Here is a 26,985-nt window from a genome sequence, read left to right as displayed (position 1 = left end):
CTTGATTGTTTTTATTTGTTTTGTATTTCAATATTTCTTCCAATTAGGTTAACAACTTTCTAATAACGCTTCCCGGGGACTGACTCCGGGCGAAACGCACAAATGCTTCAGAAGTCATTGAAAACCGAGCGTCAATATTAACTCCCTGCCCGTAATGGACAAACCACAAGGTTCGAGTGCATCTTTTGATGGCGTTTTTAATACGGCCTTTGGCATCTTCCCCCCAAGTTGTTTCTTCGGTTCACCTGCCCTCTCTTTCTCTTCTCTCTCTCCTCCCCATCTTCCCCTTTTTTATTTATTCATTCATTTTTATTTATTTACATCCAATTTGGGGCACTTTAGGATATGTTGTTTTTCTACCCTGCTGAACTGGATGGCTTTTGAACAATGGAAGAAGATGGAGATCTGAGGCAGCGGCCATCTTGGTGTCACAGGGTGACCCTTGGTGACTTGTGTTGAAGACTGTCTGTCCTTCAAGGTTGGACAGGGTGTAGCCTCCTCAGAAATTACTGGAACTCTGTTGAGATGGGCTATGTGAATTCCTCCCTCCCTCCCTCCCTTCTTTCTTCCCTTCACTCCCCTTCCTTCCTTCCCCTTCCTCCCTCCTTTCCTTCTTCCCTCCCTCCCTTCTTTTATTTATTTATTTGTCAACAAGTACAAGGAAACAAGTATCAGTATAGACATGGACACATGAAAAAGTGGCACAAATAAGTGGATATAAATAAGCGAAATATAGCCACAAACCAGAGGTGGGTTCCTACCAGTTCGCAAAGGTTCCACCAGTGGACCCAGAAAGCAGGCCACACCTACAGAAGAGGTTCCAAAAAATTTTGAAACCCACTACTGACAGACAGACAGACAGACAGACACACACAGAGACTCACACAGAGAGAGAAAGAGAAAGAGAAAGAAAGGAAGAACGGAAGAAAGAAAAAAAGAAAAAAAGAAAGAAGAAGTGAAAGATGAAAGAAAAAAAGGAAAAAGGCACAGAGAGACAAAAGGAAGGAAAGAGAGAGAGAGAGAAAGAAAGAAAGAAAGAAACACATGGCCAGCAAGCCACTCCCACAAAGGAGGCCACACCCACAGAGTAGGTTCGAAAAATTTTTGAAACCCACCACTGCCACAAACACATAAAAAGAGTACATATCAATGGGGACAGTAGGAGAGGGACGGTAGGCACGCTGGTGCGCTTATGCACGCCCCCTTTACGGACCTCTTAAGAAACACGTAAGGTCCACGGTAGACAGCTTAAGGTCAAAGGTATGGGGGTTAGAGGAACTAACAAGAGGATCGGGTAGCGTCTTCCACACATTTACTACTCTCTTGCTGACATAGTTTTTCCTGCACTCAAGATTAGAATGTATTTGTATCTGCTGATAGCCCTTGTGTTCTTGCAGTTGAAGTCAAAGTAGCCATTAACAGGGAGGATGTTATGGCAGATTATCTTGTGCAGCTAAGCTCAGGTCGGAAAGTAGATGGTGTAGTTCAAGGTTTTCCAGGCCTAAAATTTCAAGCCTGGTGGTATAAGGAATTTTGTTACAAGCAGAGTAATTGAGTCCTCTTTTTGTAAAATACCTCTGGGCCCTCTCTAAGGTTTGAATGTCCGAAATGCAGTGAGGGTTCCAGGCAGGTGAGCAGTATTCAAGGATAGGTCTGGCAAAGGTTTTGTAAGCCCTAGTTAGCAGCATAGCATTATCAGAGAAAAAACTACGTAAAATAAGTAGTTCAGAGAACCGCAAATACCAGCTCTGGCTGGCCCCAAAGTGGGGAAGAAATGGGGATTTTGCAGTATCCTTCTCCTGGAGTGGGGAGGGAATAGAGATTTTGCAGTATCCTTTCCCTGGAGTGGGGAGGGAATGGGGATTTTGCAGTATCCTTCCCCAGGAGTGGGGAGGGAATGGGGATTTTGCAGTATCCTTTCCCTGGGGAGGGAGGGAATGGGGATTTTGCAGTATCCTTTCCCTGGAGTGGGGAGGGAATAGGGATTTTGCAGTATCCTTCTCTTGGGGTGGGGAGGGAATGGGGATTTTGCAGTATCCTTTCCCTGGAGTGGGGAGGGAATCAGTGGTGGGTTCCTAACCAGTTTGCTACCAGTTTGCTTGTGCTTGCACGTGATGCTTTTGCGCATGGGCAGAAGTGTCCGAGCGGTTGGGCGGAGCCTCCCATCACTGCCAGGCTCATCACTGCTAGGCTCAGTGGTCATGTGATTGGGTGGGCGTGGCCAACTCAACGTCACTCAGGTCAATGGATGCTTCACTTTAGCTGTTACAATGTAACAAAGGCTAACCGGAGAGGCAGTTTCTGTAAGCAGGGCAATAAAGATGAGGCTAGAAACAACATCAGAATGTTTCCTTCCTGCCTTCCTAACAGGATTAGCCCTGTAAAGTGGAAAAAAACAAAATATTTCTTCCAACAACCGGTTTTCCAAACTCTCTCTCTCTCTCTCTCTCTCTCTCTCTCTCTCTCCCTCTCTCTCTCTCTCTCTCTCCCTCCCTCCCTCCCTCTCTCTATATATCTATCATCTATCTATCTATCTATCTATCTATCTATCTATCTATCTATCTATCTATCTATCATCTATCTATCTATCATCCATCTCTATCTATCTATCTATCTATCTATCTATCTATCTATCTATCTATCTATCTATCTATCTATCATCTATCTATCTATCTATCTATCTATCTATCATCTCTATCTATCTATCTATCTATCTATCTATCTATCTATCTATCTATCTATATCTATATCTATATCTATATCTATATCTATATCTATATCTATATCTATATCTATATCTATATCTATATCTATATCTATATCTATATCTATATCTATATATATATATATATATATATATATATATATATATATATATATAATCTATCTATCACCAAAGTCGCTCATGTTGAATTTACTTTCACCGGTCGCTCATAGTTCAGTGGAGGTTTGCAAGCATAATCAAAAGAGACCCGTCAAATCTTTTAAAAGCTTTCCTTCCCCCGCCCTTCTTTCCTTTCCACCCCTCCAGCCCCTCGAAAAATATCCATTGCTGACAGATTGCAAGCTATCAATAAGAAATTTTAAAAACTCAGTATGAAAAGGGGCAAGGGTAAGAGGTCTTGATCAACATCACAAATAGGATTTTACCCAGCAGGTAACTCCTAGTTTATATTGGTAATTGTAAAGGGCATTTTACATGGGAATCAATTAAATGAAAATCTTTTAAACCCTTTTTAAAAAGGGACTTTTTAAAGTTAACAGGTGATTTTAATTGGAACCAGAGGCGATGCATCCTTCTTTTTCTCTGTTCTTTCTGAAGCATTCAGAAGGGGAACAAAAATCAATACATTTCCATCAAGGGTTGATCTCCTAGTGTTTTTGTAAGCCAAATACTGAAACTTAACAAATACAATGTAGTTTGGTGTGTGTGTGTGTGTTAAATTACCCTCTTTGAGTGATAGACTGAGAACATACAGATAAGAGCTGTAGATTTTAGAAATGTTCATTAAGCAGTTTGAAAAAGAGAGAAGGAAGAATAAAGAAAAAATATATAAGTCAGCGCTAAGGAAAAATGTACCAACATTCTGGTTTAAACCATTTACTTCTGAAGCTATTGTTGTTATTTTTTATTCCTGCTACAAAGAGAGGGGTTTTTTCCCCTAATTGGTACTCCAGCTTTACTCCTACTTATTTTCCAGCCTAATGCAACAGATGTGAACATGTAAGTATGCAGTGGATAGTTACTGCCAGAAAGAAAATACTATTGAAAAAAAAGCACCTTTTAAGGCTTGGATTAAAGAATGATGGCAAAAGAAATGTATTTGGTATATCTAAATCGGCTTCTTCAAATAAGGAAGGGTTGAGAAACATTACATATGCACCAGTTCTTTTAAGAAGATACAATCGCATTTAAGTTGGGACTGACTGCATGGATAGTCATGCAAATTTCTTAGGAAAAAACATGACTGGTTTTCCCCTCTCTTTTTCCAATATATATCTGTCTTTGTCTCTGTCTCTACGTCTATCTCAAGGATATATACTGGTATATCCTTGTCTAGCTTACACCCTGTGTATATATGTAAGTCTGTCTGTCTGTCTGTCTGTCCGTCTGTCTATGTCTCTCTGTCTCTGTCTCTGTCTCTGTCTCTGTCTCTCTCTGTCTCTCTCTCTCTCTCTCTCTCTCTCTCTCTGTCTCTCTCTCTCTCTGTCTCTCTCTCTCTGTCTCTCTCTCTCTCTCTCTCTCTCTCTCTCTCTCTCTCTCTATATATATATATATATATATATATATATATATATATATATATGTCGGTAGGTAGGTAGATCGGTTGATAGACAGACAGACAGACAAACAGACAGAGACATCTGAGGAAGAAAGGGAAGAAGGAAGGAAAAAAGATAAGAAAGAGGTGATAAAAAGAGATGATAGATGTTAGAAATTTTTTTTTGTGTGTATACTTTTACCACATATACATATAAATCCGTGTGTGTATGTGTATGTATATATGTATAATCACACAATTTTTATCTATCTTATCTATCTATCCATCCATCCATCCATCCATCCATCCATCCATCCATCCATCCATCCTATCTAGTCTGTCTCTCTGTCCGTCCGTCCGTCCGTCCATCCATCCATCCATCCATCCATCCACATCCATTTATCCTATCCTATCCTATCCTATCTATTCTATCTATCCATCCATCCATTTATCTATCTATCATCTTTTTCAGAATTTATTTATTTATTTATTTATTAGACTTATATACCGCTTCATAGGGCTTTCAGCCCTCTCTAAGCGGTTTACAGAGTCAGCATATCGCCCCCACAGTCTGGGTCCTCATTTCACTCACCTCGGAAGGATGGAAGGCTGAGTCGACCTTGAGCCGGTGAGATTTGAACCGCTGAACTGCAGATAACAGTCAGCTGAAGTGGCCTGCAGTACTGCACCCTAACCACTGCGCCACCTCGGCTCAGCCGAGGTCAATCTCGTCCTCCTTCCCATCTAGAATTGATTCTATCCTTGCACTTGGTTAGCTTATAACTTACACTCAGCTTCCCACCCAAGTTCTCTTCTTGAATTGAGACTCATCTGTAGATAAGCAAACATGAGTGAATATTCAGATCTGCCAATGGCTGAGAAGGATGGGTGTTGTAGTCCGAAGTGCCTGCAAGGTGTGGGACTGTCCCAAAGTCACCAGCCGGCTTTCATGCTTAAGGCAGGACTAGAACTCACAGTCTCCCACTTTCTAGCCTGGTGCCTTAACCACTAGAGCAAGGGTCACCAACCTTTCGGAGCTCAGGGACCACTAAATTCATAATTTTAAATCTTGCGGAACACTAATATGATCTGCCTAATGACTGGCTGGGTGGGCGTGGCTCAGTGGTCATGTGACTGGGTGGATGTGGCCAACTTGATGTCACTTATGTCAAGGGGTGCCTCGTTGGCCCCTTCTTGCCCCAGCCACTCCTTGTCTGCCCGCCGGGGCTCCTTAGAGCCCCAACAGTTGCTGGAGCTAAGCAGCCACCATGAGAAAGAGCCGACAAAACAGTTCAGATTGGATGTGGCTGAGAAGGAGGCTCAGCAGAAGCACCTCAATGAGGACTAGGAGCATAGGCTTTCCAAGCAGAGGGAAGACCTGTGGGAGTGCAAGGCCAGGCGCCGGCACCTGGAGACTCAACGGGCTGAGATGGCCAGCCAGTTCCAGGCCGTGATGCCGTCCCACAAAAACGAGGCCTTCCAGCTCTTCGCCACCAGCGGTGCTTCCCTCCAGCCTTCGCCCAAAGCCCCCCACCAGGAGGCTGAAGCAGACCCCAAATCGGAATATCTGCCCCGCTCCGACCTGCAGAAAAAGACCCCGAAGGGGGAGACTCTCTGCAGCAACACAAACCTCCATTGCACGTATCCAGCCAAGGGGGCATAATTTGAGAACCTCTGATTTAGTGCAACATAAAAAAATGCAAATAATTTTCCTGCGGCCCACCAAAGTTTTCTCACGGACCACCAGCTGGTGACCGCTGATCTTCACCAAGCAGGCCTATAAGGCTTGAACCAGAGGTGGGTTCCTACCAGTTCGCACCTATTCGGTAGAACCGGTTCGTCAAATCTACTGAACCGGTTAGAAGAGGTTCCACCAGTGGACCCAGAAAGCGGGCCACACCTACAGAAGAGGTTCCAGAAATTTTTTGAAATCCACCACTGGCAAGGATGTTGTAACTTGACATCTTTAAGACTTGCATGCTTCAATGCCAGAGTTTCTGAATAGCTACTTGGACTGACTTAAGTACTAATTCATAATTTCATATCCGGTCACATGGGCAGCAAGCCACTCCCATCTGGCCACATGGGTGGCAAGCCACTCCCACAAAGGAGGCCACACCCACAGAGTAGGTTCCAACAATTTTTGAAACCCACCACTGATCTTCATATCCGGTCACATGGGCGGCAAGCCACTCCCATCCAGTCACATGGGCAGCAAGCCACTCCTACAAAGGAGACCACACCCACAGAGTAAGTTCCAACAATTTTTGAAACCTGTGCTTTTGATTCTTACATTTCCCACTCTTCTGGATCGATGCGAACTAAAAGTACGAGCCACTTTGATCCCATTGCACGGGAGGGGAAACTGAGGCAACGATTGCCTTCCTCTCCTCATTGCCTTATAGCGGGGAAAGCTACAGTGGGCCGCACCTAAGACAAAATGATAAGGACTTTTTTTGCCCATAAAAGTACGACGAGTAAAGCATTTGGCTTTTTGTTTACTTATTTATTCTGTTTTTTTCTCCTCCTCCTCCTCCTTTCCCGCCTCCTCACCTTCGTTCCGACAAATCCGAGAAAACCAGGCTTTTAAATTAGGAAGTGATTTGGCATGTAAGTGAGTGCATTTAAGCTGATAAGAGAGGGAATGGATCTTAATGGCTGAAATTTTTGTCGCCTCACAAATAAACGGGAGGGTATCGGGACCTGCTAATACAGCTAATTTTGACCAACTCCTTCCAGCTCAAGGCGGAGAAATGAGGTCAGCACAGGTTGAGGCGACAGAAAATGAGCGTCTGTCGGAAGACGGGCAGGAATACTGATAACAAAGTCTATTCGGCTGCATGAAGGCCCCGAAGACGAACAACGGACGGGGAAAAACCAGCGTGCTCAAATGAAAGCGATGCCTTTCCCAAGTGTCCAGGGTTTTTAAAAACATCAAGGTGAAAATGAAGCCGTTGGCTCTCAAGCAGAACCTGAATACAAATGCCTTTTCTATTTTATTTTGCTGCCATGGGGTGGGGTTGGGGGGAGGAAACAAGTAAGCCAGTGGCTCCATGAGGCCAAGAACTGGACAACAATTTGGCTGAGAAGAGGCCACCTCAAAGATCTGCAGAACAAGAGGTGGGGGAAGAAGCCTTCCCAACTGTTAGTGCAGGGTTTGCAACAGAGGTGGCACTCGGCAGGTTCTGGCCGGTTCTGGAGAACCGGTAGCGGAAATTTTGAGTAGTTCAGAGAACTGGTAAATGCCACCTCTGGCTGGCCCCGCCCCCATCTATTCTCTGCCTCCCGAGTCCCAGCTGATAGGGAGGGAATGGGGATTTTGCAGTATCCTTCCCCTCCCATGCCCACCAAGCCACAGAACCGGTAGTAAAAAAAATTGGATCCCACCACTGGTTTGCAGAGATGGTAGGCTGGGGAGGGGCGGGGGGGAGGCATTCGTTGCTTGATAATGTCGTGTCTTATGATTTATGATGAATGTATCTTTATGAGGACCCTCACTGATGGCACGCGAGTCATCGCCCAGTTCAGCGCCGATGCCTCCCGTGGGCCAGTTGACCTTCGGGACTCTGCTGTGTGGATAGGGTGGGGGCGCATAGTATGGGGGGGGGGTTCACACGTGCATGCACCAGAGACAGGGTGCATGCAAAGGGGTCGTGCGCATATGCGAGAGGATTGCATGCGCATGCATGGGGGAGGAACGTGCAGCACATGTGCATGCATGCGCAAGGATGGATAAAGACCCGAGGTGGCGCAGTGGTTAGAGTGCAGTACTGCAGCCACTTCAGCTGACTGCTAGTTCTGCAGTTCGGCGGTTCAAATCTCACCGGCTCAGGGTTGACTCAGCCTTCCATCCTTCCGAAGTGGGTAAAATGAGGATCCAGATTGTTGGGGGAAAATATGCCGACTCTGTAAACCGCTTAGAGAGGGCTGAAAGCCCTATGAAGCGGAATATAAGTCTAACTGCTATTGCTATTGCTATTGCACACATTCCATTTTGGGGGTTTGGCCATGCACACAGGCATTTGCACGCGTACACCTTTTGGGCACTCAGCCCGGAAAAGGTTAGCCATCCCTGATCTAAAGATACGTGCTCATCAACTCGCAGAATACCCCAGAATTGGTGGTTGGGGTATTCTGGGAGCTGTAGTCCACCCAGCTTCCCCCCCAAAAAAGACAACTCAGGTTGGGATCCACCATCCAGCAAAGCTCCAGTCTGCAGTGGTTCCCCCAACTTCAGCTGATTAGATGTCCTCAACAGAGCAATCCAAGGGCTCATATTTGATAACCATTAAGCAGGCTTAATGAAATAATTATAAGCCAGGCGCCCGAGTCCCAAGCAATCAATAGCCATGAGCTCGGAACCGGCCAGGCACTCCGGGTTTTGCCGTTTGCACTGCGGGCTACAAGGCCAGGCCCTCGGCCTCCAAATGCAATTGATGCTAAAGTTGCATTAAAACACTCCCATTGAGGGCCAGAGTAATTAATGGCGAGCAGGACACCAGAGTTTGCCAGTCGATATTCTTTATTGGCTCCATCAATCCTTCCTGGGCTGTCTCCCTCCCTCCCTCCCTCTTCCTTCCTTCCTTCCAGCTCCCTTCTCTCCTTTTGCACACTATTAGCACAAGTCAATTTACTGTCAATGGGCAACCCGAGTCAAAGTGACATTAATGCACGCTCACAAAAGGCGGGCACATGATCTGCTCACTTCACTCGCTTTCAAAATTACACGCCGCGGCCAACTCCGGAAGCTTTGTGACTTGTTAGCCCAAGCTGCGATTTTTTCCCCCCTCCCGAGCTTCATATTTCATGTTTAAAGATTTCATCGGATGGCTGATGACAGAAATAAACTGCCCGCCCGTAGGGAAATCACTCCGAATAATAGAATTAGCAATTGTTGGGAAATCAATCCAAAGCAAGTTGACACCAGAAAAACACGGAGTGGTTTTTTTAAAAAAAAATTATTATTATTTTCTCCCCATCCCCTTCGCAGGGCCTCTCTTTATGGGCGAATTAAAGGGCTGCTTTTTAATAAATCAAAGTAAATGGCAGGAATTAGAAATCACCTTTTTTTTGCTGCGATCTGAATAGAATAGAATAAGAATGAATAGAATAGAATAAGAATGAATGGAATAGAATAGAATAGGAATGAATAGAATAGAATAAGAATGAATAGAATAGAATAAGAATGAATAGAATAGAATAAGAATGAATGGAATGGGATAGGATAGGATAGAAATTGGAATATAAAATAGAATAGAATAGAAATTGGAATGTAGAAGAGAACAGAAGAGAATAGGATAGGATAGAAATTGGAATATAGAATAGAATAGAAATTGGAATGTAGAATAGGATAGGATAGGATAGGATAGAAATTGGAATGTAGAACAGAACAGAAGAGGATAGGATAGGATAGAAATTGGAACATAAAATAGAATAGAATAGAAATTGGAATGTAGAATAGGATAGGATAGAATAGAAATTGGAATGTAGAACAGAATAGGATAGGATAGGATAGAAATTGGAATATAAAATAGAATAGAATAGAAATTGGAATGTAGAACAGAACAGAAGAGGATAGGATAGAAATTGGAATATAAAATAGAATAGAATAGACATTAGAATGTAGAATAGGATAGGATAGGATAGGATAGAAATTGGAATGTAGAACAGAACAGAATAGGATAGGATAGGATAGACATTGGAATGTAGAATAGAATAGAATAGAAATTGGAATGTAGAACAGAACAGAAGAGAATAGGATAGGATAGACATTGGAATGTAGAATAGAATAGGATAGGATATTGGAATAGAGAATACAATAGAATAGGATAGGATAGGATAGGATAGAATTGGTTAGGTTAGGATAGGACAGGACAGGACAGAAATTGGAATGTAGAGTAGAATAGAATAGAATAGAAATTGGAAAGTAGAATAGAACATAACAGAACAGGAAGAGAATTTTTTATTGGCCAAGTCTGATTGGACACACAAGGAATTTGTCTTCAGTGCACGAGCTCTCATTGTACACAAAAGTTATGTGATCACAGTCATCATAAAAATACATTCGGCATAAATGATAAGGTACAACACTTAGTGATAGAATCAACATAAATCATACTAGGAAACTAAATAAAACAATATAAATCGTAAAGATACAAGCAACAAGGCTATAGTCATAAGTAGAAAGATGAAAGGTAATAGGAAAGATGAGAAGAATAATGGTAAGACACTCTTACTCAATAGTTAGAAGAAATGGTAGATTTTTTCCAGGCCTTTTTGCCTTTTTTTTTTTTTTTGCATGCAAAATCGTTGTAGGATGTAAGCTATTCCGAGTAAAGCTGCCTTTCGCAATTGACTGATAGGAAGTTTGTCAATGCCGATGGTGTTTGGGGTGCTCCAGTTGTTTTGGGATTGCACCCAGGGCACCTGTTACTATTAGCACTACCTTTGATGATGATGAATGGGCATCATTTCCCAGCCAGCCAGATGTTCAGGATCAATTTGGCATTTTTGTCCCTCTATCGAGTCCTTCCCGAGGCCCTGGCCCAGGCAGAGGTTGGAGTCTGATAATGGGGAGGATTTTGCTAATAGCACCTAATGTTGGGCAGAATTATTTACTTCCCAGTCAAGTCCTAATTTAAGACGGCAATTTTCTCGCAGCTTTCTTTTGTCCCCCAGCTGAGCTATGGCTTTGAGAGACTGTTTTGCCTGTAATCTAAAATTAATGGCTCTCGACCTAATGTGGCTGGGTTGGGTGGGGAGATTGAGTAACAGGGTGGAGGGGAATTCTGGCAGCTCAACCCCATCGGTTGTAGAACACAAAAGAGCCAAGAACGAAAATGCTCCCAGAATCATAACTCAGCCCACCCTGTGACGTCTTCATGAAAGAAATCTGGATGGCTAACCAGAGAGAAAGTCCATGCAATTTCCCCAATCAAGTCAAGAAACAGCTCCATTTCTTGGCTACTCCAATAACTAAAGGGCGATAGAAGAGAATATTTGTAGCTCAAGGTTGAACTATGGCATCTTCGATGTTTTCTGAGCATGGTGGTTTTCTTGCAGACTTTTCGTGACCCAACTAGGTAGCATCATCAGTGCCAGAAGGGAGAAGGGTTGGTGCGAAGTAACCATCCTCTGCTACCAAATGTGATGTACCCATGGGTCGTCCATGAGGCCAATGTTGAGAAAAGACACGGACACGTGTCTTTCTCGGGATGGAGCGACCAAGATTGGGGTCTGGAAGCCCCTTTTATTGAGATAGAACAAAGGCAGGAGGAGCAATAGCATGTGATTAAAGACAGCCTGTAAAAGTACAATTGCTAATCTACTGCTCAGGGAAGTTCTGTCTATATATGGTCATACCCTGGTCAGGATGTTTTGTTATGAACTATCAGGATGTTATGTTCTGCACTATCAGGATATTAGGATGTTATGGAGTTTGTTTCCTGTGGTTCAGCGTGGCTGCGCATGCCCTGTTATGCACTGGGCCATGGGTGACCCAGTGCATAACAGGGCATGCTGTTTCATTAGTTTAGTTGTTGGGAGGGGGGAATAGACAGGAGTAGGATTGCGGAATGTGTTGTTGTCATTCTTTTCCAGAAGACCAAGGTCATCTTTTGTCTCCGCACTTTTACACCTGACCAGAAGCAGCTGGGTGGAGATGACAGCGTGGAAGAAGTAGATTGGACCATGTGATGGATTTGTGGGTGTGGGGACAAGGTCATGAACTTTTAACTGAGTGGAATCCCAGGAAGCTCTTTAGAATTGGGATTTCACAGATGTGCTAAGATGTCTGATTTATTAAATTGGAACTTTAAGGATCGTTTTGCCTTGGACTCTGATTTAATTCTACATGATACTTGGAATGCTGACACTGGCCTTCTAAAGAGCCGTCAGGGTTGATCTCCTCTAGGACTGACTGGTTGGATGGCCTTGCAGTCCAAGGGACTCGCAGGAGTCTTCTCCAGCACCAGAGTTCAAAGGCCTCCATTCTTTGGCGCTCAGCCTTCCTTATGGTCCAACTTTCACAGCCACGCATTGCAACTGGGGAAACCATCGCCGTGACTAGACGCACTTTTGTTGACAGGGTGAAGTCTCTGCTTTTTAGCATGCTGTGTAGGTTTGCCTTAGCTTTCCTCCCCAGGAGCAAGTGTCTTGACAGTGGTAGAATCTACAATAGTTTAACTCAGAAAAGTAGGAGGCTGCAGAAAAAGCTAAAGAACTTTGTTGTGGATGAACGAAAAGGGGGGAAATTGCTTAATGCCTCTTCTGCTCCTGCCGATAGTCAGATTCTCCATAGCTAATCCCCCGCAGATTCATTTCCTTGGCATTTTATTTCTTTACAAAAAGGGAGGCAGGAAAAAGGTTTATTTATTTATTTAAAAAAATACTAGGAAAAGGCTTCCATAAATTAACAACGGCTGACCTCTGGTGGACGAAAGCAGCATTTTGGCCTGAACTGTTGCAACTGGATTAAACCAGCTGGACACCTTCATTTCTGAGCAATTTAAGTAGGCCTGTACAACACAGGGAATCCTCAATTTAGGACCACCCACAATTAGGGACAGAATTATCAGTCGTTAAGGAAGATAATTGAATCACAAAGATTGTACAATTTTTATTTTGTTTTCCCATCGATTGTGCTTGCTAGAAGCTGGCCGGGAGGGTTAGGGTTTGATGATGGGTCCGTGGGGGATGCTGTGATGGTCACAAGGGTGAGGACCAGTCGTTAAGTCATTTTTCCCCCAGTGTTGCTGCAACTTCCAAGCCGTTGCTAAATGAACGGTTGTAAGTTGAGGTCTGCATGTCCCAACATGGGACAGGACCTGGTTTGGGCTTAGAAGCTAGACTGGGAAAAAACAAAAATTCGGGACGAAGGAAATGGCTCAAAACTCAGAATAACGAAGAGTTGGAAGGGATCTTGGAGGTCTTCTAGTCCAACCCATATTTCAAACGGCTGTCCTATCTCTTCTTAAAAACTTCCAGTGTTGGAGCACTCACAACTTCTGAAGACAAGTTGCTCCACTGATTGGACATAAAATTTCTCATTTCTAGTTTGCTTCTCTCCTTGATTAGTTTCCACCCGTTGCTTCTTGTCCTGCCCTCAGGCGCTTTGGAGAATAGTTTGACTCCCCCTCTTCTTTGTGGCAGCTCTTCAAATATTGGAGTACTGCTATCCTGTCACCCCTTAGTCCTTCTTTTAATTAAACTAGACATAATTCCACCAACCGTTCTTACGTTTTAGCCTCCAGTTCACCCTAAATTACTGTATTTTATGGAGTATTTTTGAAGCTCCACAAAGTCATTCCCACTTGTGGCTACAGGGAATTCAGCAGCAAATTTCTAAAACCCCGTTTAGATTCTATTTAATCATCTTGCTTGTTCATGCATTTCAAGTTATGTATTGATCTAGCACCAAGACTTGAATTCTATCTAGGTAGGTAGAAATGATGCAGTTCCAAGCACAAGAAGAGATGTTGCAAAAATGGATGCAAACCATTTTCTATTTGTTCCCGCTTTGAACTTCCTTGGGACTCCCATTATGTGAAAAAACAATTCCATTCCAAACCAAAAGCAAGAGATAAATGTGGAATGCCTCTCGCCATGAAATTTGAATGTCACCAAAACAGAGGATTGATGTTTTCTAAGGGATGTAGGGGAGCTTATCTGTGACTCTGTATCTATTCTCTAATTTGGAGCATGCCATGAAACTCCCATTCATGTTTATCGCATCTTGGATAGATTTGGTATTCCAATTCCAGTTCTTATAATCCCATTCATTGGAAATGAAGCTTCATTGGAAATCCATCCCAAAACTGGTTAATTTACTTTACTATAGTCAATCAGCTTTTTTCAGACTAACACAAAGGGGAACAAGAAAGCTTTCTTTTCTCAACAAAATAATGTGCAAACTTGAAATTTATTCTCCCAACTGCAGCCCAGTGAAACCAAGCCACTTCCTGCTCAAAAAAATCAGGCAGGCTGATCCCTAGTGCCCAAATTTCAAGTGAACTTGACCCAGCATTGCACACATTTATGGCTTTACTACCACCTTATCTAGGTTTGGCAGTTCTACCCAAATCATGCACTATGGAGTTTTTATCTGCAGCCCGAGATCCTTAGTATTGTGGCCTTTTCTGATAAGGTGAACAGCAAAGCATCTCCTCCCATTTTGTTATCCCAATCTAGATCAGTTTGTCAAAGCTTCAACCTGTGCGGATTTCAATTCCCAGAATTCTTTTGACAGTATGGCTTTACAGCTGGCTAGGGGATTCTGAGTGAAGTTTTAAGCCAACTTTGAGAAACGTAGACCAAGATTTATGGAGGTTCTCAGTCATCCAGGTCATGGCTGTCCCAAAGGTGCTTTTTCAAGAGGCAAATGGACTTTCTGATTATTTTTTTTGAAGACGCTCCACTTCTCATCCAAGCAGCTTCTGAAGAGCTGAACAAGCTTCTTGGATGAGAAGTGAAGTCTTCAAAAAATATATATCAAGAAAGTCCGTTTCCCTCTTGAAAAAGCACCTTTGGGACAACCATGATCCACGGGTGGGGGGGGGAGGGGCTGCACAGCCCAACTGCCAGTACCATTCATTTAACGTCAGGGGGTAGAACTTTCCTTAACCCTTAACCACAGACCTGAGGTCATAAGGAACGCAAGAGTTTTCCAAAGTGTTTGGAACACCTATTTTTAAGAAATTGGACTGTTCTGGTGACAAATAGAATTTATGAAATTTGTTAGCTTGATCAATAAATGAAAATTGAAAAGAGCAACAAAGATGATTAGGGGACTGGAGACTAAAACATATGAAGAACGGTAACTGGGTATGTCTAGTTTAATGAAAAGAAGGACCAAGGGAGACATGACAGCAGTCTTCCAATATCTCAGGGGTTGCCACAAAGAAGATTTGGGAGTCAAACTATTCTCCAAGGCACCTGAGGGTAGAACAAGAAGCAGTGGGTGGAAACTCATCAAGGGGAGAAGCAACTTAGAACTGAGGAGAAATTTCCTGACATGTTAGAACAATGAATCAATGGAACAGAAGTTGCCTCCAGAAGTTGTGAATGCTCCAACACTGTAAAGTCTTTAAGATGATGTTGGATAGCCATTTGTCTGAAATGGTATAGGGTTTCCTGACTGAGCAGGGAGTTGGACTAGAAGACCTCCAAGGTCCCTTCCAACTCTTGTTATTGTATTGTAACTGTACAAAGTAAATTTAACAACATACCCCCACCTATCATTTTCATAGATTAAGAAAATTGTATGAGCAATCATTATGACCTCACATCTATAATAGCGTAGCCGAAACAATAAGTCTGTGGTTAAAGGTTAAAAGTGCCCAAAGCAAGGTTTAAAAAAAAAAGCAGACACGTTCCACATTGCCAATTAAATAAGTTTTATTGGGATTGGAGTTACATGTTCACTTGTTCCTCGTACAGTACTCATACTGGTAAAGTGCAATGTTTTCTCCCCTTTTCCCTGTGCACATAAAGTATCAAGAATGCCCTTGTCACTGTCTTCAGTCCTTCAAGTTCTGAAGGTGGCCCCCACCCGTGGGAGTGCCCACGTTATGGGACCTTCAGTCAACCTCCTCAATGGTTGGTCCAGATGATGCTCCTCCGGAGGGGGGTGCACCACCCCCAGGGAAGCTGCCCGGCATACCCCCGGGCATCCCTCCAGCACTCTGGTAGAGTTTGGTTACGATGGGATTGCAGACCTTCTCCAGTTCTTTCTGCTGGTGCTCAAATTCTTCCTTCTCAGCAGTCTATAAAGATAGAGGGAAGGAGAAATGGGTTAAAACCTCAAGAAGGCAGATAGGATTGGTATGAGGCTGCAATTTTGAGAAGGTATTTTAGAAACTACTAGCAAGTTAAAATATTCATGGCTGGGAGAGACATGGGAACAAAATCAGCCCAATGAATAGGCATAGCAACTGTCAGCCAATGGGAGCTTAAACAGATCCGAATTTTTGTGCAGAGAATTGAAACAGAAACGGTCTGCTGCTCTGATAAGTAAACTAGTACTCTGGGTTTGTCTACTGAAAATGAATCTAATTGTTTGCCTGTGGTTCTCCTGCCTTTTTACTTGGAAGAACCACCTGTTGGTATTGTACATTTATCCATCTATTCTTATGTTATATAAAGACATTAATGAATCCTGCTGCATTCAGTTATCTCGTGAGCTTCTGGATTTGAATTTATGCAACAAACCCTGACACAGGATACTATTGATCTCTTAATTAGTGTTGCTGGGTCTCAAAAGTAATGGCTCAGAAAAAGGTAAAACCTTGTAACTTTCTTGAGGGAGAGGGGCCGGGTCCAAAATTCAGCCGTTTTCAACGTAATTGGAAATAAATGTGATAATTAAGTACGAAAGGGTCGCTCAGACATCCAAGGAAGGAATTCTGGCCAACATAGGTCTTTCAAACCTTCTGGTGGAAACTACGAATGGTTTTGGAACCTTCATCCTTGCGACCCTTCGAAGTTATTCCCTTCTTTGACAACCGCATCATTGGCGAATGCCAATAAGCCTCAGCCAAGAATGTCGCCCCCGTTTTGCCACGAACCTGATTTTTATCCAGCCAGTTGATGATTTCGTTGCATTTGTCCAAGATCTTCTGCTTATCGTCATCATTGATCTTCCCTTGCAGCTTCTCATCCTCCACGGTGGCCTTCATGTTGAAAGCGTAGGACTCTAGGGAGTTCTTGGATGACACCTTGTCTCTCTGCTTCTCGTCCTCCGCCTTGTACCTCTCGGCTTCTTGGACCATACGCTCGATGTCTTCCTTGCTGAGGCGGCCTATGGAAAGAACAAGAATCATTAATAACTAGTTTCCTTCCATGTCAAGACACCTAAAGAGCCATGGTGGTGCAGTGGTTACAGCACAGTAGTGTGTTGTAATATAGTTCCTTGTGTAGGCATAGCAGTCACCCATGGCCCAGTTCATACCAGGGCAGGCAGAGCCACGCTGAACCACACAGGAGAAAACAAACTCCTAAAACGCCATAACATCCTGATAGTGCATAACATAACATCCTGAGATGTGCCCTACCAATGACGCCCAGGATTTGACCATATATAGACAGAACGTCCCTGAGCAGTAATTAGAAATTGTACTTTTACAGGTTGTTTTTAAGCACATGCTATTGCTCCTCCTGCCTTTGTCCTATCTCAATAAAAGGGGCTCTCAGACCCCCAATCTGGGTCGCTCCATCCCGAGAAAGATCGTGTCCTGTCTTTTCTCCACATTGGCCTCATGGACGAACCACGGGAACGTTACAGTAGTGCAGACTACTTCTGCAGATTCCTGGATGCCAGAAGTTTAGCAGTTTGAATCTCACTGGCTCGAAGTCTAAGTGCTATTGCTAATATAGTGAAGTCCAAATTGTGGTACTGTGCTCGAAGCAAAGCCGTTCCTGAGTATTTGAATACGACTGGTGGACCAAGAGCTAAACTTGTTAATCAAGTAGTTTTATTCATGCTGCCCAGTTTTGGCTGGGCTAAGGAGCAGCTTTCTAAGAACCGCTGAATATGTGAAGGCGAATAAAATCCAGGAAAGTCCTCGACTTACAACAGTTCATTGAGTGACTGTAAAAAGTTACGACTTATGGCCATTTTTCAATGGTGGTGAAAAATGGCGGACTTCCAAGTAATGAATGAGCTAGAAGGGACCTTTGAGGTCTTCTAGTCCAGCCCGCTGCTCAAGCAGAACCTATATCAGAGGTGAGCAACCCATGGCTCTGGAGCCACATGTGACTTGTGTTTTGGGGGTGGGGGGGGGAAGCAGGGCGCACCAGGAGACTCTATAGGCAAGAGGTGGGTTTTCCGGTCAGCTCCACAATTGATAGGGCTTTAGGCCACTAAAACCTGGCTGTTCCTGGGGCTGTTGACCCCAAAATATGGTCCAGCCCCACTTGGAATGGAGTGCATGGTGTGTTTTTAAATCTATCCTTTCCTTCCTTCTATTCTTTTTGATTTGTATTGTTAGCCGCCCGAAGTCCCACGGGATTGGGCTGTGTACAAATGCTATTAAACTTTGAAACTTTCGGTTAGGATAGATAAGAGGAAAAAGGACGTCATGTTAGGAGACTATGGTGGGGAAAACCGGGCTTCTGGTTGGCTCCAGAATTGAGGGGGAGGCTTCGGGTTAGGACCTTTGTGGCTCTTTTGAGCGTTTAAGGTTGCCAACCCCTGACCTATGCCATTATTAAAATAAGTGGCTGTAGGCTCTAAAGTGACAGAATATTCGGTCTACAACATCTGGAGGAAAATGCTCGGTCGTCTCTCTTTATGGAGCACTCACCTTTATCATTGGTGATGGTGATCTTGTTCTCCTTGCCAGTGCTCTTATCAACCGCCGAAACATTGAGGATGCCGTTGGCATCAATATCAAAGGTGACCTCAATCTGAGGGACACCCCTTGGAGCTGGAGGGATGCCAGTCAGTTCAAACTTGCCCAGCAAGTTGTTATCCTTGGTCATTGCTCTCTCCCCCTCATACACCTGAAAAGGCAAGCAGGGAAAAAAAAGGGGAGGTTTAGACAGGCCTGAGCTAAAGCTAAGCTGAATTCCAATTGTGGGCAATTTCCCCACTGATGAGAAATTCTAACTTTTAACGAATTAGAAATAAGTACAATGATAGAACATTATTTACTGTAAGCAATAGTATGGGGTAAGATGGCATAAAAGTATAAAATAAAATGTTTAGAACGATACAGTTGGAGTTTGGAGTTTATTCAATTTGTAGGCCGCCCTATTCCCCGAAGGGACTCAGGGCGGCTGAACATATATAGGATTTGTTAGAAATATGGAAACAATTGATATGAACAGGATACTGAATGAACAGTATCAACCTAAATGGAACTAGGAGGTATAATATGTGCATTGTAAAAAATTCTGGATACAACCACTTACAGCTGTTGCAGCAAAGTTGAAACTGTGATGTAAAATGAAAAAAAATAAAACCTGCACAACAAAAATACTTTAAAGAGAAAAGCCTTTGTCCCCATTTTTGAAGTCTAGCCAGACCGTTACAAGACGGAAGTTGTACGTCCAGCTACTAGAAATATCTATTAATAAGCTGACTCCAATTTCCCAGTTCTTAGTGTTTTAAAGAGATGCAGCCGTGATAGTTGGTCGCTCAGACATCCAAGGAAGGTAATTTAAGCCAACACTGTTTTTTTTCAACCTCTGGTGGAAACTACGAATGGTTTTGGAACCTTCATCATTGCAACCAAACCTTGGTCTGTGCAGAAACACACACCCCTCTTGAGGAAGCCCCAAGAGGAAATGAACCCCATTCACAAAGACGGCTGTGGGTTTCGCGTACCTGAATCAGCACCCCTGGCTGGTTATCAGAATACGTGGTGAAAGTTTGCGTCTGCTTGGTGGGGATGGTGGTGTTGCGTTTGATTAGGACTGTCATAACCCCACCAGCGGTCTCGATACCCAGCGAGAGAGGAGTCACGTCCAGCAACAGGAGATCTTGCACGTTTTCAGATTTGTCCCCAGAGAGAATTGCGGCTTGAACGGCTAAGGAAATAAAAGAGATATTAACATGAGCATCCATTTCAAAAATGTCCCTAAGTTTATCCCAAGAGACAAATTTTGCTTGCTCGCATAGGCTTCGCTCCTTATTAAATCCTGCTTGAAGGATTCCTTTGGATAAGCTAATAGAAATTACGCCCATAGATTGTTACAAGAGTTGCTGTGTTTTTCCATTTATAAGATGCCCCCATGTCTCATGTAGTTTTTTTGTAGTAAGCACACTAACAAACCACCATTGTGCAAAAACCAGCTTGTTAGGAGTAATAAAAGAACAGGAAACACATCACAGGAACAAGAGAGATGAAACTTAAGAGTGGCAATGTGATTACGGAAACAACTACAATAGAGGGGAAGGATAGAGCTGCATGTTAAGGTAAGAGACTCAACTGGCATATGCGGCCTTCTCTTCAGCCTGTGTATAAGGCGCGCACCTCAATTTTCAAATCAGTGTTTTAAAGAAAAAGTAGCATCTTATACACAGAAAAAAACGGTATTTAACATTAAGGGAGCTGTGTTAACGCAGCAGGCACCAACTCTGCAAAATGTTTTGACGGTTTGCCGAATGGAAAGATGGAATTGCATCCCCATTACCTGCACCGTAGGCTACGGCTTCATCGGGGTTGATGCTCTTGTTGAGTTCTTTGCCGTTGAAGAAATCCTGAAGGAGTTTCTGGATCTTGGGAATCCGGGTGGAGCCGCCAACCAGCACAATGTCGTGCACCTGAGATTTATCCAGCTTGGCGTCCCGCAGCGCCTTCTCCACGGGGTCCAGCGTGCCACGGAACAGGTCGGCGTTCAGCTCTTCGAAGCGAGCTCGGGTGATGGAGGTGTAGAAATCGATGCCCTCGTAGAGGGAGTCGATCTCGATGCTGGCCTGAGTGCTGGAGGACAGGGTGCGCTTGGCCCGCTCACAGGCGGTGCGCAGACGGCGGACGGCCCGCTTGTTTTCGCTGATGTCCTTCTTGTGCTTCCGCTTGAACTCGGTGATGAAATGGTTGACCATGCGGTTGTCGAAGTCTTCGCCCCCCAGGTGGGTGTCTCCCGCCGTCGACTTCACTTCAAAGATGCCGTCCTCGATCGTCAGGATGGAGACGTCGAAAGTGCCCCCGCCCAGATCGAAGATCAGCACATTCCTCTCAGCACCAACCTGGGGATAAGGAAAAGGGGTCAAACCCAGAAGTGAACTGGCTGAGGTCATCTTGGCCGATTCATGGTTACCAGAAGGCCGGGGGGGGGGGGGAGGGATTAAGATAGCTCAAGCTTGGCCCCGTTGAAACCTTGTGGGAACCAAGGACATTTCAAGAGGTGGCTGGAAAGGAGGAGTAGTAGAGTAACTAAGCAACCAGCCAGCCACCTCTATTAGACAATGTGACTGGTGACTTGAGGGGGAAGGGGAAAACTTTTCAATTAGGTAGAAAGTGTGGGAACTTTCAGAGTCGCTTTCAACCACTCACTTTTTTGTCCAAGCCGTAAGCAATCGCAGCTGCGGTTGGCTCATTAATAATTCGGAGCACGTTGAGACCAGCAATGGTTCCGGCATCTTTTGTAGCTTGGCGCTGGGAGTCATTGAAGTAAGCTGGGACTGTGACCACGGCATTTGTAACAGTCTAGAGGGGGGAAAAAAACAAGTTATAAGAGCAGGGAAACGGCTTTTTAAGAGGCGTAAACTTCCTGGCTGAGGAATTCTGGGAGTTGAAGTCTACACCCCCTTAAAAGTTGATAAAAACAGTGCCGCAACTTTGCGTTGTGACTCTGCTTTCCCCATTCCGCTCGAAGAGCTCACCTTTCCTAAATAGGCCTCTGCAATCTCCTTCATTTTTGTTAGCACCATTGAAGAAATTTCTTCGGGATAAAAGCTTTTGCATTCTGCTTTGTATTCCACTTGGACTTTAGGTCTGCCGGCATCGTTCACCACCGTGAAAGGCCAATGCTTCATGTCCGACTGAACTACGGCGTCATCAAATCGGCGGCCGATGAGACGCTTGGCATCTATTAGTGAAGATGTTATAGTTAAAACTTAAAACTGCTCCTTAAATCTCTTTATTTAAAATGTGCTAATTAAAACAAATGTTGCTCAAGGATAAACTGCACCTCTTAAAATCAAGCCAACGTTGCAAAATTTTGTGGTTTTATAATTGACAAAGGTGGGGAACCAACCAAACTCTTGAAATATTCAATTTTCAAAACCTATTATTACGTTCACAGAGGCCCTGAAGAATTATAAGAGTAGTTAAGAGTGCTACTTCTTCAGCAGGCTACTTCTGCTGACTGACAGCAGTTTGGCAGTTCAAGTCCCACCGGTTCCCAGATTGTTGGGGGGGGCAAGAGGCTGATTCTAAACCGCTTAGGCACTGGTAAAGCGGCATATAAGTCTAAGTGCTATAAATGAAGTTGCCACTGCTTCAGCAAACAGAAATCAGATTGCCACTTTTAGCAATCAAATGTTAGAATAGTGTGAACATTGGTTACTGCAATTATCTATATAAGGGTTCCCAACAGGGGGTGTGAAAACATGGGTTTAGAAGTTTCAAAAATTGTGTATATGCATGTGATTATTATTTATAATTATTTGTGGGGTATAGAAAAGGTTGGGAGCTCCCAAACTATATTGATTGTTGCAAACAGCGAAAAGCTGAAGGCCTTTTTTAGGCAGCCTATTTATATGTAGAAAGGCAGGCCTCCCTGTCCTTTTAAATGCTGGACTTTTCCTACACGGTAACCCTTTTTCTTGGGACATGTCTCCTTACCGAAGACTGTGTTTGTGGGATTCATTGCCACTTGGTTCTTTGCAGCATCACCAATCAACCTCTCGGTATCTGTGAACGCCACGTAGCTTGGCGTAGTCCTGTTGCCCTGGTCATTGGCGATGATTTCCACCTTGCCATGTTGGAAGACCCCAACGCAGGAATAGGTGGTGCCCAGATCAATCCCAACGGATGGTCCCTTAGACATGGTGAACTGCAAAGATTAAAAAAGACAAAATTAGTTCATTCGGAGAGAACCGTGCCTCGTGTCCCTCACCTGTAGGGCAGCGTGGGGCACCTAAGAAGGGGTCAGGGGCTTCAATTCCATAGAATTCCCAGGCAGCAATGCAACCTGTTAAATCAAACTTTGCACCTTTTTTAAAATGTCTGGACTTCAACTCCTAGTATTTCCCCAGTCAAGACGATTGGGGCTGGCTGGGAAATTCTGAGCGTTGCAGTCCAAGACCTCTTAAAAAAAGGACAAAGCTTGGTTGAAACAATCTTGACTAGAGTCCCTCTTTCAATGAAGTTTGAAGGAGAGCCTTCTCGGTGGCTGCTCCGACCCTCTGGAACGAACTCCCCGTGGAGATTCGGACCCTCACCACCCTCCAGACCTTCCGCGCCGCCCTTAAAATCTGGCTGTCCCGGGGTTAAAGACTCTATCCCCACTCGAATTGTATGACTGTTGTGTTCTTAAATGATGTAGTGTCTTTATGTTGTAAATTGTTTGTCCTCCCCCCCCCCTTTTGAACTGTGAGCCGCCCTGAGTCCCCCCAGGGAAAAGGGCGGCATACAAATAAAGTGACTATGACTATGAAGTTGAAAAATCTTTTTAAAATTATTTTTTTTAAATTTTATGTAATCTATCAGAATGCACAAAGCAACTATTGAATTCTACTGCATGGTGCAATATGAATGCAACATCAGGGGTTTTCAATTCAATTGCATGGAATGTGAATTTTTTATTTTATTTTTATAATTATAATGTACACCCAAGATGGCATTTAATTTGGTTATACCAGGTGCAGTGAACAATAAAAAGTAAAACTAAACTCACCTAAATCCCGCCCGGCCCACCTTTCCCATCTTGTAAAGTAGGCAAACCCCTTCATGGATTACTGGCTTGCGTAACTCAATGAAGCTATGAACTATGGCGCAAGACACACAGGTTCTAGCAGATAGCATTGACAAAACCTGCACCACTGGGGAAGGAAATGGCAACCCACTCCAGTATTTGTGCATTGAGGCTTTTGAACTCTGGTGCTGGAGAAAACTCCTGAGGGTCTCTTGGACTGCAAGGTGATCGAACCGGTCAGTCCTAGAGGAGATCAACCCTGACTGCTCTTTAGGCGGCCAGATCCTGAAGAGGAAACTCAAATACTTTGGCCACCTAATGAGAAGGGAAGGACTCACTGGAGAAGAGCTTCATGCTGGGAAAGATTGAGGGCAAAAGAAGAAGGGGACAACAGAGAATGAGGTGGCTGGATGGAGTTACTGAATCAGCCAGCGTGAGCTTAAATGGACTCCAGGAAGGCCTGGAGGAACGTTGTCCATGGGGTTGCAATGAGTTGGACGCAACTTTGCAACTAACAACTAGACAAAAAAAGAAAAATAAATATCCAACCCTCCCTGGAGCAGCCCATTAAAAACAGGGGAGCAAATTTCATAAACTCGGGAGAACAGGCAACAATTCCATTCCTTTTATCCCCTTCCCTTCCTTGAATGGAGTTTCATTCATTCATCAGTGGGAGCGACCACGTGGCAGCGCCCCTGGGAAGGAAGCCCCGTGGAAGGGAGGGGCGGGGCTTGGGCCGAACCACGTGCTGCGGCGGCGCGGGGACCGGAAGAGCGCGCTGCTGAGCACATGCCAGCGAGAGCAAGCAGCCGGCAGACCCAGGGCGCTTCTCCCGCCCCCGCGGGAGCTGCTGTTGCTGCTGCTTCTCTTCCCCCCCCCCCCGCCTCGAAAGCCGACGAGGACAGCAAAGGTCGTTCATAAAAGCCCTCTTCCCCTCCCCCGGGCCCCAAGTTCCTTCCCTTGTTCTAAACCTCGCCTGCTTTTCCCCTTTACAGCCTTACATCGCTTAATGCCCATTGAAAGCATTTAAATGGGGGGGGGAATATATATAACAAGGCTGCGTTTTCCTGCACCGATTAATGCCCATTGAAAGTATTAAAAGCGGAGGGGGGGGGGGAAAGAGATATAGCAAGGCTTCTTCCTGCATCGCTTAATGCCCACTGAAAGAATTAAAAGGGGGAAAGAAATATAGCAAGGCTGCGTTTTCCTGCAATCGCTTATCGACCATTGAAAGCATTAAAGTGGGGGGGGGGGAAAGAAATATAGCAAGGCTGCGTTTTCCTGCGTTCCTCGCTGGCTTTAAGCTTCCCCAATGGCGGGGGAAGAGCAGCAGCCTTCCTTCCCCGAGAGAAAAGGAGAGGATTTATAGCCCAGGATTCAACTTGGGGGGAAGGAAGAGAAAAGAAAAAGCAGCTTGGCGGGTTTTTTTTCTTGCAGACGTTGCGTTACCCAACTCGGTGACATCATCCGGGCAAGAGGGGGGGGGGAAGGAAGGTGGAGTTTGCGGAGAGAAAGGAGGGGGGAAGAATAAAGATCATGGGGTCCTTGGTGCTTCCTAAGCATGGGTTTTTTTTCTCGTTTCCTGAGTGCGAACTAGGTGGCCTCATCGGGGCTAGAAAGAACGAGCCTTGCGCTGCCTTATGTAGTGGATATTTCATAATTTAACCCCCCCCCCTTCTTAGCACGGATATTACCTAACCGGGTCACGAAACGTAAGCAAGAGGAGCACCAAGCAGCCAAAGATGCCCTTTCCTCCCCCACTAATATGGCTTGACTTCCCCCCTCCCCGAACCCAGGCGACAAAAGGAGAGGTTAATCGCCTTAACTGCCATGAGTTAAAGGGGGGGGGGGCGCGCAAAAGCAGCAATTTCCAACGCTTTGGCCAAATGATTTTCAAGTAGGGTGGGGGTTACAAAACCTTTTTTTGGAAAAAAAAGAGGGGGCGCTGAAAAGCAAGCCCTACAGCAATGTAATGCAATGCAACTTCCCAACTCAGGTTCTCCCCCCCTTCGCTTCTTTGCAGGCAACCCTTCCCCCAAGCATCTGCCTCCTTTTATTGCGAGGTTTCAGACAAAGGCTCGGCCAGGAAGGGAGGCAGGAAGAAAGGGGGGGGAGGAAGAGGATTCAGGCCGGGAAAATGCAGGTCACCTTGAGAAGCAGCGAAGGAAGGGGGGGGGAAGGTCACCTTCCCCAATGAATTGCATCCCTGCCTGCATTGCACCCCGTAGAAGCCAGATCGTTTCTCATTAACAAAAATAAAAGTAAATCCCAGCAAAAATTAAATTTTTTAAAAAAGATTTTCACTTTAAGAATTCAAAAGCGTTGCTGCTTCTTTCCTTCCAAGCCTGCAAGAAGAAGAAGAAGAAGAAAAAAGGGGGAAATAAGAATTACCTGTTTCGCCCGCGCGGACCAATCGAGACCAAAGGTGCCACGAGACCGGCCAGAATAGAAAGCGGCTTTCCCGGGCCGGCCCCGGACCTTATATACCTCTGGAGAACCTTCCAGAAGAGTTACGCCTCTTTCCGGCTACCCAGCCAATCCCCTAGGCCCGCAGGCCGGCCTTCCGCCAATGGCCGCCGCCGTCCGTGACGTAACAAAGACGGGAGGGAGGAAGAGGGCGGGTCAGGGAGGCGCGTGAGTCAAGGGGAGCCGGCCGGCTTTTTTTTCCCACCCCCTTCTTTCTTCCTCTTTCCTTTTTTCTAGAACGTTCATCCCTCCCAGAGCGCGAGGGACGGAGGAAAAAGAGGCGGTCTCGAACTCGATGACGTCTCCGGGAGCCAATGGCTTTCCCTCACGGCGCGCTTTATTTGCATAAACAAGCGAGACAAAGGGAACGAGAAAGAGAGGACGCTCGACGCCTCGGGTTGCTCTTCCCTTTGTGTTCCGAGCGGGAGCCAATCGCTTCCCAGAGTGGCGTTCCACGATTTGCATACTTTGCCCCAAGGGCGGGGGTGGGGGGTAATGAGAGCCCCCTTTGGTGAAGGGAAGGCGCGGGGGCGGGAGGGAAGAGAACGTTCCGTTTTAGAGACAAAGGAGCCAATTCGAACGCAGCGTGGGTGAAACCGAGAGGCCGGTCGGCCAATCAGGGCGCGGGGAACCGGCGCGCGGGAAGGCGGTGGGCGGGCGGGCCCAGTCAAGTCATCTCCTTGAAGGAATGCTGAGGAGAAAAACCGCCGGACAAAATGGCGGCCGAACGAGCTGCAGTTGCTGCAGGGCGTTGGCGAAAGGCCATGGCTGGGGTTAGCGGAGGACGCGAGCCAAGCGCCTCGACGAAAGAAACTCTTTGGGGAGCGAAGCCCGCGAACGCCTCTTTCCCGGTTCACCCCGTTTGAACCGCCCATCCCTGCTCGCCTGATATTGG

General features: G+C 45.1%; 1 protein-coding gene and 2 non-coding genes across 3 annotated transcripts; all 3 read right to left on the bottom strand.

Moving 5' to 3' along the window:
• Positions 1-15,634: 15,634 nt before the first annotated feature.
• Positions 15,635-26,109, bottom strand: HSPA8 (heat shock protein family A (Hsp70) member 8). The gene is made up of 9 exons (XM_032229246.1): positions 26,016-26,109; positions 22,553-22,763; positions 21,589-21,794; positions 21,260-21,412; positions 20,397-20,952; positions 19,588-19,790; positions 18,563-18,761; positions 16,826-17,058; positions 15,635-16,024 (listed from the first exon to the last, which is right to left on the bottom strand). The coding sequence occupies exons 2-9, from the start codon at positions 22,755-22,757 to the stop codon at positions 15,839-15,841; spliced, it is 1,941 nt and encodes a 646-aa protein (XP_032085137.1). The 5' UTR covers positions 22,758-22,763; positions 26,016-26,109; the 3' UTR covers positions 15,635-15,838.
• LOC116517258 lies at positions 16,638-16,733 on the bottom strand. Its single transcript, XR_004256433.1, has one exon. It is a non-coding gene; the product is annotated as a small nucleolar RNA SNORD14 (small nucleolar RNA).
• On the bottom strand, positions 19,395-19,491 carry LOC116517257. The gene has a single exon (XR_004256432.1). It is a non-coding gene; the product is annotated as a small nucleolar RNA SNORD14 (small nucleolar RNA).
• Positions 26,110-26,985: the final 876 nt, after the last annotated feature.

Source organism: Thamnophis elegans, chromosome 13 (genome assembly GCF_009769535.1).
Source record: "Thamnophis elegans isolate rThaEle1 chromosome 13, rThaEle1.pri, whole genome shotgun sequence".
Classification (NCBI taxonomy): domain Eukaryota; kingdom Metazoa; phylum Chordata; class Lepidosauria; order Squamata; family Colubridae; genus Thamnophis; species Thamnophis elegans.
The sequence above is the reverse complement of the archived record's forward strand: the minus strand, read 5'-3'. Positions and strand labels throughout refer to the sequence as shown.

Excerpts from the sequence above, each read along its gene's own strand:
- HSPA8 (XM_032229246.1), bottom strand. The coding sequence starts at position 22,757 with ATGTCTAAGGGACCATCCGTTGGGATTGATCTGGGCACCACCTATTCC. Across the intron at positions 21,795-22,552 it reads TCCCACAAACACAGTCTTCG|ATGCCAAGCGTCTCATCGGC; the intron begins GTAAGGAGACAT and ends CTTCACTAATAG. Across the intron at positions 19,791-20,396 it reads AGCCGTAGCCTACGGTGCAG|CCGTTCAAGCCGCAATTCTC; the intron begins GTAATGGGGATG and ends TTATTTCCTTAG.